Source organism: Rhinolophus sinicus, chromosome 3, assembly GCF_057876585.1.
Source record: "Rhinolophus sinicus isolate RSI-liver-muscle chromosome 3, RSI-T2T, whole genome shotgun sequence".
Classification (NCBI taxonomy): domain Eukaryota; kingdom Metazoa; phylum Chordata; class Mammalia; order Chiroptera; family Rhinolophidae; genus Rhinolophus; species Rhinolophus sinicus.
In genome coordinates this window covers 23,814,313-23,827,576 of record NC_142503.1, presented here as the reverse complement: position 1 = coordinate 23,827,576, position 13,264 = coordinate 23,814,313, and the positions used below count along the sequence as shown (strand labels likewise).

The 13,264-nt window shown below is 35.8% G+C and overlaps 1 protein-coding gene across 4 annotated transcripts in view; it reads left to right on the top strand.

The window, feature by feature from the left end:
* Positions 1-13,264, top strand: part of RANBP3L (RAN binding protein 3 like) — a 44,917-nt gene that overhangs the window by 26,262 nt on the left and 5,391 nt on the right. For all 4 annotated transcript variants that reach the window (XR_016020605.1, XM_019737316.3, XM_088796486.1 and 1 more), the window contains 7 exons: positions 1,843-1,914; positions 2,249-2,388; positions 5,922-6,025; positions 7,220-7,304; positions 9,866-9,968; positions 10,323-10,453; positions 11,826-11,946. Coding sequence is in view for 3 of the 4 variants with exons in the window: in XM_019737316.3 (XP_019592875.3) it covers positions 1,843-1,914; positions 2,249-2,388; positions 5,922-6,025; positions 7,220-7,304; positions 9,866-9,968; positions 10,323-10,453; positions 11,826-11,946 (756 nt within the window). In the remaining variant the exon portion in view is untranslated. The remainder of the gene's footprint in view (positions 1-1,842; positions 1,915-2,248; positions 2,389-5,921; positions 6,026-7,219; positions 7,305-9,865; positions 9,969-10,322; positions 10,454-11,825; positions 11,947-13,264) is intronic.

The window sequence follows — 13,264 nt, the reverse complement described above, 5'->3', positions numbered from 1 at the left end:
AGCATATCTATTTATTTTGGTAGAAAGTTTGAATCTGATGATTTTTTCTTTAGGATTTCATGTTTATGATAGCAATATGTTGTATAAGGCAACCCTATAAAATAACTTGCTTTATTTTCTTATCCTCTATTTATGCAGTTTATAATATATACATGGTATTCACAATATGCAGTTATGCTTTAGATTTTTACTCTAAAGTTTATGATTTAGAATTATATTTTAAAGTTTAGACTATGATTCCTTTTGAACTTTTCACTAATTAAAACATTACTTCTTTTTATTTGAAATTTGTAATGCTTTGCTCAGTAAAACTATTTTATGTAATAAAATATTTGTAATGGTTGGAACATTTTCTACATTAAAATTTTTTTTAAAAAGATTTTATTGGGGAAGGGGAACAGGACTTTATTGGGGAACAGTGTGTACTTCCAGGACTTTTTCCAAGTCAAGTTGTTGTCCTTTCAATCTTAGTTGTGGAGGGCACAGCTCAGCTCCAGTTCCAGTTGCCATTGTTAGTTGCAGGGGACACAGACCACCATCCCTTGCCGGAGTCGACGAGTCTAACCGGCAACCTTGTGGTTGAGAGCCCACTCTCCCATGTGTGGGAATCGAACCGGCAGACTTCGGTGTTAGGAGCATGGAGCTCCAACCACCTGAGACCCCGGGCCGGCCCTCTATATTAAAATGACGATTTATATTCTTGTGTGTTTTTGTTTCTACTGAACAACCAACTGACTTTTCCAAGTTAAGTTTGCCACTAAGAAATGAAAAATACAAACTATTCACTGTCTTTTAACTGATCCCCATCTACCTGGAACCAGTGAATATTCAAATTAATTAGTCATTCCAAGCATGACTGAGCAACAAGATGTCAGACACTTTTCAGATACACAGGAGATACATTCTAACTCAATAGGCCCCCTCTAATCCCTACTGACAAATTCCATTAAGAGGAATAGGGGTCCTAATCCTAGAGGATTTGTTTTATTATGTTTGTGCAAAAAGCAAAGGGATAGCTTTAACTTATCTAAGTACGTAACTCCTTCAATTCTTTTTTTTTTTTTTAAATCAGACACACAAAAAGAAAGAATGAATAAAGGAACATTCATATCAGTAAGCACCATTTCATTTTCTGTTGTGCAGAATATTGGTAGTGTTGGAATGGAGAAAAATAGTAGTTTTATATGGTCCATTGATTGTTGGCTTTCAATACTACAGATCGTAAAAACTTAGAATTAGAGAAGCAATCCTACCCCAACATTTATAATATGTTATAATACTTTGAAGAAGCGGTTCTTATTCTTTTCCTCACCTCTATTAATCAAATGCTCAAAGGTTGCTGTCTGCAATTTGCAACCAAGAGGTGATTTCTTTGGAATATATACTAATCCCATACATAGAAAAATAACCTAGCATAATCATCATCTTTACTTCTCTCTTCAGGTATCATTAGAGTGGGGAGATGGGCAGAATTTGCTGACAGTTTTATAACATTCCATAAGAAATACATATTCATGCTCACAGAGGGTTCATTCCCAATTTAGATTTTATAATCTGTAGAATTTGTCTCATTACTCTACCTCATGATTCTAAAGACTGCCTGGCCTGTTAGTGACCTAATGTTCACTTGCACGTGTGAGAGTAAGCAGAACTAGGTAGCAAAACTGTCTTGCCATCACGCAGTTTCCGCAGAACCAGCGCTGTCACGCGCCCGTTGCCTACTCCTCCGTTAGTGCCAACACTGACATCTACTGGTGAGTTCCGCACAAAACTGTTAAAATCCAAATGTGGAAACGGACCACTCTCATAGATGGAAAATTTTCTAAATATTTTTTCTTACAGTGAAGAAAAACAATGTTTTCATGACACCAACTGTTGTACAAAGGAACGTTGACATAAACAGTGCCAAACGAGGTATGTAGTTTATTACAAAAACCTCAGAAATTACATTTTGCCATCTATATTGTAATCTGCATATGTGTGTGATAGGGGTATGGAGGCAGGGCTGAGTGACAAAACATGAAGAAATGTGTTTGGTAAGCTATGTCCCATGGTCAGAATAAATAGTTATTGGGTAAAAGCTAGGCCGGGAATAAGGAGTAGGTGATTCACTGGCTATTTTGACTTTGATTAGTTAACATTAACCCCTCATGTAATGATGACTTGAGAAAATAAGCATTCGTCAAAAATATGGAGGAAGAAGTCTTTCACTAGTGATATATTGACCCATTAATTCTGTTCTCTTAAGGTCCTGTCAGACATTCTGAACATGTTCTAAGACCTGCTATTTTGCAGCCACCTCCAGCTCAAAGGTGTGAAAAAGTAAGAAAAAAATTTGCACACAATGCATTGGAACACTGCAAGACTCAAGAAAAAGCAAAAAATAACGTAAGAAAACCTCCTATGGTAGGACTGACCTCAATCCCCCGTCCTTTCTTTTAGTAGACTGTTGTGGGCCCCACATCCAGAATTAGGGGTTGTGTGAGGTTTGTGCTGGTGCAGAATCAGCTGCTAAGCTGGAGGAACACCCAGAGTAGGCAGCAAAAAACCCTCAGTAACCTCATTAAATGTATTGTCTTAAATTGGAGAGTTGCTCCAAGAAACGATTGTTGTGGTCTCTCCGAAACTGTAAAGCTGAGTCCTGTGTAGTGGGAACCTTTGTGGTCTTGTCCCAGTGCACTGATGCTTGAGAATATGAGGGGGCGGGGGCTGGGAGTCACAAGTCAAAAAGTGACAGCGACTTTCTGCATCCCCAGCTGGTCAAAATCCTAGTGCTTTTTTGCTGCTCTAGGTCACACCAGGGATCCATTCCAGACCCATTTCATGCATAACAGACAGGAGAAGGCAACTACCTACACAGTATAAATGGGAGGGCTTGGGGAGCCTCTGGATACAGATAAGACTTCTTTCCTCCAACTGTGTGGGGGGGCTGAATCACTTGCCGTGGCCTTTCTAAGGAGATACTCATTTTGCTCAGGCCAGGCAGATACGGGTTTGCTATAGTTCTAGCTGTGTCTTCCAGAAGCAGACACTTGAGAGGATTGGGACACAGGATTGTTCGTTTGGAATCTGAGAGTTAATTTCATCAGTCATTTTGTTTCCAGCTAAACTATTGAGGGTTGATCACCAAGTTTTGTTTCGCTTTTCCATACTGAATACAAGGACAATGACACATGGCGGGTTAAAAATACCAGTGATTTCATCAATTCAATGAAAATAATCAGAATGGTACTAATCCTACCTCTGCCACTATGTATGTTTGCTTTCTTGGAAAGAAGTGCCCAACCTTCTCTTTTTATTACTGAAGTGAAGAAGTATTTCTAAATAGTTTTCTTTGTAAGATATGATTTCATGAGACCCATTGTGAATTTTCAAAATCGCTTTATCATTTATTCATGGTTTAAGATGGGATTTTTTTTAAGTAAAACATGTTTTAAATTTTAAATCAGTATATTATTAAAAGTGTTTATTTAAAAATAACTTAATAATCATCACCATATTACTTACTTTCTTTTATCTAAAAAGTGATGTATGTTGGTTTTTTTAAGTTTATAGGGAAAAGTATGATGTGTTGACTAATCTATAAAATGTTATTATATTGTATTTGATTTTGGAATAGCATGTACCATATATTATATATAAAAATTTTTATTGCATGTTATGATATCAAAAGTAGATCAATATTTCTTCTTTGGCACAATTTTTTAAAATCTTCATTGTATATTTTAAAAATAAAATTTAACATATTTCTTGCATTTTCTTCCTAAATGATTAAGCATAAGAGAAATTTTTAGGCTATTGTTTGTAAGCATTATTTCTTGCATAACTTATTAAGGCTATGAATAGAGAACTTATTCCTAATTAGTGAAAAGCCTAATGGGATATGCCCATCATTGAACTTTCTATTTAATGATGACCTTTGAAGAGCTAAAGGAAAACTAAATGCAGTGTAAGAATTCTGGCAAAATAAGTGTAATTTATAGATCTAGTGAAAATTATCTCTAGGTGAATTTTATAGAAACATTATTTTTATGTTCCCTATTAATTTGTACGAGGTGTGATCAAACAATATGGTGAATGTTTAAATGAAAAAACATTTATTACAGTGAAAGACATTGCCATTAATCCTTCTCAAAATACTCCCCTTCTCTTGAACCCACTTATCTCATCATTCTTGCCATTTTGTGAAGCAGTTCTGGAAGTCCTGTTTTGTGAGTGTCTTTAGTTGCACTATTGTGGCTGCCTCAATGTCCTGAATCATTTTGACTTTGGGGAAGAGCCAGAAGTCAGCTGGTGCCAGATCCAGTGAATAAGATAGATGAGGACGCACCGTAATATTTTTACTTGATAGAAATTGCCATACCAGAAGCGATGTGTGATGTAGACTATTGTCATGATGGAGGATGATTTACGGCACACTTTAAAACACACCTCTCAACCATAGCTCACACCTGACTGACTGCACTGAACAAGTTGAAACTTGTTACCCACTGTTACTAAGGTTTGATGTGCTACTTTCTGTATTGAAGATCCCTGCCTTTCCATTGGATGGCACTCAGCAACAGCATTCATAGTATTTTGTGATCACAACGGAAAGGCTCCATGTCACACATCGCTTCTGGTACAGCAACTTCTGTCAAATAAAAACATTACAGTGTGTCCTCATCCACCTATTTCAGCGGATCTGGCACCATGTGTCTTCTGGTTCTTCCCCAAAGTCAAAATGACCGTGAAGGTAACGTTTTCAATCGATTCAGCACATCTAGGCAGCCAAAACAGTGCAACTAGAGACACTCATGAAAGAGGACTTCCAGAACTGCTTCAGAAAGTGGCAAGAACGATGGGATAAATGTGTTTGAAGGAGTATTTTGAGGGGGACTAATGGCATTGTGTCTTTTACTGTAATAAATTTTTTAAATTTAAACATTCACTGTATGTTTTGATCACACCTCGTATATCAAAATCAGAGCAATTTTTATTCATCCTGTCATTAATCAATGGTCACTTAGTTTGTATAATTTAAACAGTTTATGCCTAATAAAACTATTTTAAGCTATATAAGAGTAAGAACTACTGTTTGGGCTGAGAGATAAATCCTCTGAGTGACAAGTCATGAGCATGTGTTTTGATCTTTGCTAACCAATGGCACATACTCTCTTTATATGTATTTTTCAGCTCTCAAATTGTGTTATAAAGGGAAAACTATTTCTCTTGATTGATCTCAAATTAAAGTGGAAACAGATTTTATTATCTTTAAAGACATGAATTCCCTATAACATCTTTGCAAGTCTTTGGTGGGGGGAAGGAGGTGTCCACAAAACACTGGACACACTAAATCATTTACAGAGTTCTTTCCAGTTCTAAAATTGCTCACTCTTTCATGTATACATTAATGCCGGTGATGTGTATAGACAGAGTAACTAATTGATTAAGTTACTAGTTGAAAGTTTCTAGATGAAGATATGGAGTTTCCTTTACATTGGGTGGCGGTGTTGGTGACGCTCTTAGGGTGTTTCCAGGTATTAAATAGTCCTGAAAGATAGATTTACTAATCTAGAAATGAGAATGAACTCCATCTGGCTGAAAAAGTAAAAGTAACAAAAGGAATGGGATTTCTGAATATTATGATTAAGTTGCGGTCTCTGGTGTCAGACCCAGACTCAAATGTCAGCCCCATTCCTGGCCGGGCCAAGTTTTTAAAATTTGTTAGGTCAGTTTATTCATCTGTAAAATATAGATAATAGATGGACAAAGTATAGAGATTTGTTGTGAGGAGTACATGTTTGTTGTGAGATACTGTACCTATAATGCTTACAGCAGTACTTGAACATATTAAATTTTCAATACATTTAACTATATTGTTTTCTTGTCTGATGTTCCAATCATAAGCAATTTAAATAGATGGATTTCTTTCCCTTTAGATTTCTGAGAGGAACTCCTGTTTGCTAAGTAAAAATTTACCAAGTGCCAGAATTTCAGTCCAGCTGTCTACCAACCAGAATGTTTTGGGTGCTACATCAGTAGGGTAAGCTAATGATAAGGGAACAAGTGCTGTCCTTTCATTCTTGCTTGCTTTCATCATTATGACCATTTATGGAAAACAATTTTCTGACATTGTACAGATAAATTGCCAAGATTTCTGTTTGAAAGCCGATTTTCTTAGAAATAAATAAAAGTTAAACAAAAAGAAAGGAGATTTTATAAAGAACACAAGTTTAAAATGCTCTTCAAAATGTCTAATGTTTAAATATCACGTTAATATTGGATTGTCTCCATTGTCTCACTGACTTGGATGAGAACATTTCAAATAAGTATAGCTAAATTTTTGTTTAGTTAGGCATTAGTTATCTGGCTACTAGATTAGCCTTTCCTCCCATTTCTTTGGCATTCTTTATTTCCTCCTTTTAATTCTTTTTTGGCATTATTTATTATTTATTGACATAGATTGGATAGACAACAAAGAAAGCAGCATAAATATGCAAAGCGAAAATTAATATTTACTAGTATCACCAGTGATGAAGGCATGTTTGATCTGAGAGAAGATTAAAACTAGCTGTGGACATGACTGGACTCCTGATTAGGGCCTGTGCAGGTACCGAAGCAAGCACCTACTATGCATACTAGGGATACAGTGCGGACCCCAGAGCATATCTGCCTACAGATAGGGGGCTGCATGTCTTTGAGTTTCTCATTATGCAAAACACTTTTAATAATTAAAAAAAAAAAGGTTTCTGGGAGGAAAAAAAAAATTAAACCAATTCACACTCAAGTATAACTGTTAGATTGATTTAGCTTTTGCCCTGGGAGCCTCTGATCAATAAAAGCATTGACTACTTGGGGAAGAGGAGAGTGGAGATTAGAGCTTGGAGAATCTGTGCTGGAAGAGCAAAAAGATAAGGATTGGAAACCCCACCCCCCGCCCCCATTGATCACATGGCCGGTTCAGAGATGGGTACAGGGCCTGTTTGGACTGGCCTCAGCCTATGGTGTATCACTGTAACAGCTGTCAAATTCTTTGAATAGATCCCTGAAATTACCTATCTCAACTTTTACTTATTTCTCATAAAGTACAGATAAACAAAAGTTAGGGGTAGATGTTTTTATATCAATATGTTTACTTTACATAAATCTATTAAACTATCTCATAATTTCATGTGGTAAGATTTAAAATGGTTTTATTCATAAATTTAAATAGCAAATGCTTATTTCTTTTCCTTAGATGTCAACAAAATGAAGATCAGTATTCTTTTAAAAGCTGCAGTTCTGGTTTTGTTTTTGGAGAAAACATGGTAGAAAGAGTTTTGGTAAGATTTTCACAAATGTTTCTATTATTACATAGAGAGCTGTCATTTCATATTTCTGAAGACAAATTAATTAAGACAGTGGTAAATTGGAGCATATTCTTTAACTCCTGGCTTCAAAAGCACGTTTTCTTTCTTTAACTGGAAAGATTCTCCTGGGAAGCTAGTTCTAGTTGTTAGAATAAAAGACAGGAACTCACAGAGGAAGAGAATTGTATAATTATAACATTATTACTGATGAGAAATATTAAATAGTTCTTGACTTGTGTTAAACCAAAGGTACCCAAAGAAATCCCAGAATTATCTGCAATAGTTAGATAAGCTTAACTAATAATATTTTAATACAGTTTTTCAATAGTATTTTTCATAACAAGATGAATTTGAAATTGCAATCTTTTCTCATTAACCACAACCCTCTCCTTCAAGCTCTTAGGTTGAGAAGCATTATTATAACTGGCGGTGGGCAGGGGGGAGACAGCGATTTAAGAGAAAACTTTACTTGCCTAGGGGAATATACTTCCCAAGTGGAAACCCCCAATTATTATTACTATCCTCCTTATTCGATATCAAGCATCCTCCTGCATTAGGCAGTTGCTGCTCTGCCCTTCTGGAGGCATGTTTCTAAAACAACATCATCTACAGAGGGGAATTACTCGTATACAGCAAAGTGAAAACTGTGGAGCAAATGAGCCTGTGATTTCATCTGATCCATCACCTCTTCATACCCTTTCCAGTATTTACCCAGGCCAGAATCTTGGCTGAGATAGGCCAAGGTGGCTGGCTAGCTTGCCTTATGGCTGTTAGTTACATGCAGGACCCCAAGGGGGCTGCAGAGATTTTAAAACCAGTGAAAGGACTCAGATTAACAAAAGGACCAACTCATGAGGTCAGTTTATTCCAAGATTTTTAGGGTTTCCACATATCAGTCACTTTTAAGACCTAGTTTATTCCACACCAACTTAAGGCTAACCTCCAATTCCAAGGAGTATCACCATAGTTTTTCAGTTTAGGCACCGTCACTCCTAAAATGAAGATTAACTCCTGCAATCCTAGAGCTGTTGACCCACACCTTTGCGTCAGAATGGACCAACTTCCAGAGTGAAGTTCCAAGCAGTATATTTAGGCACATTTACTCTGTAACATTTATTGCTAAATCTGGCACTAGATTCGTCACAGCTTCTGTAAGATGTCACAGACAAAAATAAAATAGTTTCCAAACGTCATAGGATCAACCTTAACACTCAACTCAATTTAACAAATGTATTGTGTTCTTGTGATGTATAAAGTATTGGCGTTAGTGTCAAGTTTGGCTGCATATTAGAATCATCTGGTGAGTCTTGAAAGTATTTCTTATGCCTGGGCATCCCCCCAAACCAATTAGATTAGAATCTCCGTGGGTGAAGCCAGGTATCAGGTGATTCAAACATACAGCCAGGCTTGGACATAGATAAGCGGTTATGCAAAGCCAAAGGAGACGCTGTGCTCTAGAGGTGCTTCTAATCTGGTAAAGGAAGACAGAGGGATATGTATACAAAGGAACTACAGTCAGGGTTATGGATTTAATTGGAGGAGGCACTGGTGCACATTTCCTGTGGGCACTGTCAATTTGGTTTCCAAAAGAACCTGAGCTTCCTAGCTCTTTAAGTTGATACCATCATAAAGATAGCAGGAGCTATGGAGATAACTGGTATTTGTCCTCTAGTTAATACAATAATCCTCTGGCCTTGTGATTTGGGGGCCAGATATCCTCCTGACTTGTTAGCTGACCATGTGCTTTAAGACATTAAGCTTTCTGTACCTTAGTTTCTGTTTTCTTAAAATGGAAATAATTATACCCATCCCTACTAATTTTAACAGAGTATCTTGATGCCCAGTTAAATAATGTGAAAAGAATCTTAGGTTTAGAAGGGAAAAGACAAACCTAAATTCTGAACTATCATTCTACTTCTCTCTATTCTGCAGGGGGCCATCCAGTATCATAAATGGCATGACAATTACTCCATCTTTTTTCACACAGACCTTGATTATAACACATGTGCAGAGCCCCACGTATGCAGCCTTAATAGCGATTATTGGCAAAAACTGTCTTGGAGGAAAAATTAAGATTCTTTCTATAAAGATGATCTCTGAGACAGCTTAGAGGCTTCTCTGGATAACTTATTATTATTATTTTTTAACGAAGTGGCTAGAACGAGTGAGTTGCTGGGAATACTGAAATACCTTGAAACAGAGGTGGTAGTTACAGTTCCTTCGACACCAGGTTAGTCTGGTGGTAGCATGGAACAGCTGCACCCTCCTTTGGGGCCTCTGAAACTTCTCACATTGTCCCTGGAACTAGATCCCACCTGAAGCAGGCTGGTGCTAACTGGATAATGCTTCTGGAGGACCAGAATTGAGGTCCTCTAATGATAGGAATTCCCTGTTCAGTACTCAGGGACCCCAAACAAAGACGTAACAGTTGGGTTTGTTTTCTGCCATGTTGAAACAGAAGACCAAAGTATCTTTTGGCTTACTATGAATCGATGAGGATAAAAATAAGTAATACATCTTTTTCTCCCACTTAGGGTACTCAAAAACTCACCCAGTCTCAACTTGAAAATGATTCCTATGTCAAGGAAAAACCATTCAAATCCACTTTAAAATTTCCTATCAACTCTCCAAACTCAAGTAAGGATCATTTCATTTGTAAAACATTTGATTCAACTAGTTTATTTCCTGTTTACCCATGTCATTTGTTTAATATCTATAAAATATATAAACAATAGTGCAGTATTTTTAATTTGTTGGTAAATATTAAAACATATAAATATGGTTACATGATATAGAAGGTTTTTAAAATCTTTGCGTTAATGATATGGAGAATCGTTAAAGAGATTTACGTAAACTCAAACACTTTGGGTTTTTGGAAACATTCATTGTTATAAAGTGATAAGGAGATATGTGTGTTAATAGGGGCAACAAAGAACTTTCACAGTAGAGAAAATGGGGTCTTTTATGTGTTTTCCCCCTATTTTCTCTTAGGAACAGACTCTATTAAAAATATATCCCTAATTGAATCAGCTGCTGCTTTCTCTTCTAAATCATCACCAAAGTGCTTGCTGGAGAAAATTGATGTAATAACAGGGGAGGAAGCAGAATATAATGTGTTAAAGGTTTGTATATCATATATTGCTCTTTCTGGTAGCACTTACATACACAGAATAAAATTACTATCACCAGGGAGATTTTAAAAAATAAAGGCAGAAGGATAGTTTTCAAGAAGACTAAGCTGCTTAAATAAAAATGTTAGACGTTTCCTAAGATTAAACCAATATTTTGTTGTATTCTTACATTTGTACATGTAATTTGCAGGAAAATGGGTTGTTGGGTTTACAGCCATTCACATTAGTTCGTTTGGAAGAAGACAGCTCAGGAACCTTTCTTAATATAACTTTGACCTATGTTTTATACTTTCCAATCTGCTTTTATAATCAGCATGATTATCATATAATTTTAAAATTCTACTTACACTGAATATTTTTAAATGCTGCTAAGATGAATTGAATTATAGTTCAAGATAGTAAAAGAATTTTGTTTTCTTTTTGAAAGTTTTTAAGTAACTTCTGATTTTCATTTAAATCAAGAATTTCACATATGTAGTATAGTTTCATATATAAGATTTGAATGTTGAATGGTCTGGATATCAGCCTAGGCATATGAAATGTAATTACTACAATTTAATCATTTTCAACAAGGCACGGATTTCTCTTTGCCTTTCTATCTACATCTGTTCTTCTCTCAAACTCTCGCCTTTCCTCTTCTCTTCCCCCATGATCTACTGATACATTTACTATACAAGTTTGTCTCAAAGCATAACTGTGAGATTAGATTAACACCAGACTTGCTAGGGGTGAGGCCTGGGCATGCTGTATTTTTAACAAGTCGTCTAAGTGATTCGTGTACACAGCAATATTTGAGAACCATTGGTAAGCATTAAATTATAGTCTGGGATCATCCTAGTTCTCATGCTGTATTCTTGGAAATTTTTAAGCATACAAATAGTTCCATGATTTCTTTACTTTCAAACAAATTACATAGTTCAAATAACATTAAGTTTAATGAAAAAGTTGGTGTGTATATAGATATATCGTTAAGTGAAAAAGAAAGTATGTATGATATTCTACCATTTATAGAAAAAAATGGGAACATATATATGTATTGGCATGTATATACATACAAACATCTCTGGAAGGATAAACAAAATATTAGCAACAGTGGTTACTCATTGCAGAGGGTAGGAATTGGCAGATGGGGAATTAGGGTTGGGGAAGGACTTCTCATTTTGTACAACGTTTTGCTTTTTAGTGTTTGAACTATTTAAAATTTATATGGTTTTAAAAGTCAAGTAAAATTTAAAGGCTGATGTAGAAATCATTAACAAAGGTTATACTAGTAAAAGATCAAACAAAAGTGTTATAGCATAGGAAAGAATTTACTTTGAAAAAATGTTCTATATATTTTACATTTTAAAATATTATTCTTCAGATCAACTGTAAGCTTTTCATATTCAACAAAACAACACAGTCCTGGATTGAAAGGGGCAGAGGAGCTTTGAGACTGAATGACACAGCAAGCAGTGACTGTGGAACATTCCAGTCAAGACTAAGTAAGGAATGATTTTGTAAAGCAAGACACTATTTCTCAGGGTAATATTTGTAATGTAGTTGCATATCATTTTCTGGAGATGTGTTATAAAATATGTCAATAAATCAGACTGTTGAAAACAATATTGTTTCTAATGTGCTATAACAGCTTCCTGTTTAGAGGAGGCTCTGATGTCAGACTGCATGGGTTCCAGTTCTGGCTCCCCGAGTGACTAACTGGTGACCTTGAACAAGTTACCTGCCCTAGTTGTGTCAATTTAAAATGGGGATGATACCAGTCTATGACATATTGAGTGACAATGAGAATTCAGTGAGATAATGCATGTAAAGCATTATAACAGAGCCCAGCACACATATAAAGAGTAATCAGATTATTATTTAAAGGACTATGATGCAAATTATTTTAAAAGTGAAAATAATTTTTCTAAAAGAGAATATTTACCCTATAATTTACCCTTGCCATTCTAAACACGGTGTGTGGATTGGGATGAAGAGTCAGTTTTCAAGGAAATACAGGTGTGTGGTTATTGAATCCTGCAGACAGAGTGATGGTTAGAATCTGGAATCAATTAAAGTGAAAGATTCAGGAGGTTATTTGCACCCCAAAAGACACACTGGCCATTGTTCAGAGATCCAAACTGAAAGTGAGCCCAGGCAGAGATCTGGGTAGGGTGGATAGGTTTGGTTTACTAGTCAATATTGGGAAGTCAAAGGTGTGGAGGAGACCACAGATAAACGTTGGATCTAGGTATGTGGATATTTGTTGAGTTTCGGCTGTCAAGCTCAAGAAGTGGGTAAGGAGTAGAATTCAGACTCAGAAAATAGAAGCAGTACCTTCAGTTCTGTAACTGGCAAACTGGTTTCTTAATAACCCAAGTATTATTCCAAAGGCAGGTAGGAGCTGGTTGTTTTCTACTCTGATTTAATTCCACTCTTCCCACTGCCTGCCAAAAAAAACACAAAACAACTTTTCTTTTTATTATACAGGTAATACACATTCATTATAGAAGACAGAAAATATAGATCAACAAAAAAATTTTTAAATCACTCATAGGCCTATCTTCCTGTGATAGCCTCTGTTAACAGATTATATTTTTCTGGACTTTGTTCTCTATATACATATATGTATACATATATTGAAAAATTAGTGATCCATGGTGTTTATATTCGTTTATAACCTGATTTTTTCTTTTATATAGTATACCATGATCACCTTTATACATCAATAATTAACTTCATTATTCTTAATGGGTTTATAATATCTTGAATAGATATGCCATCATTTAACTAATTCCATTTTCTGAATGCTTCAAGTTTTCG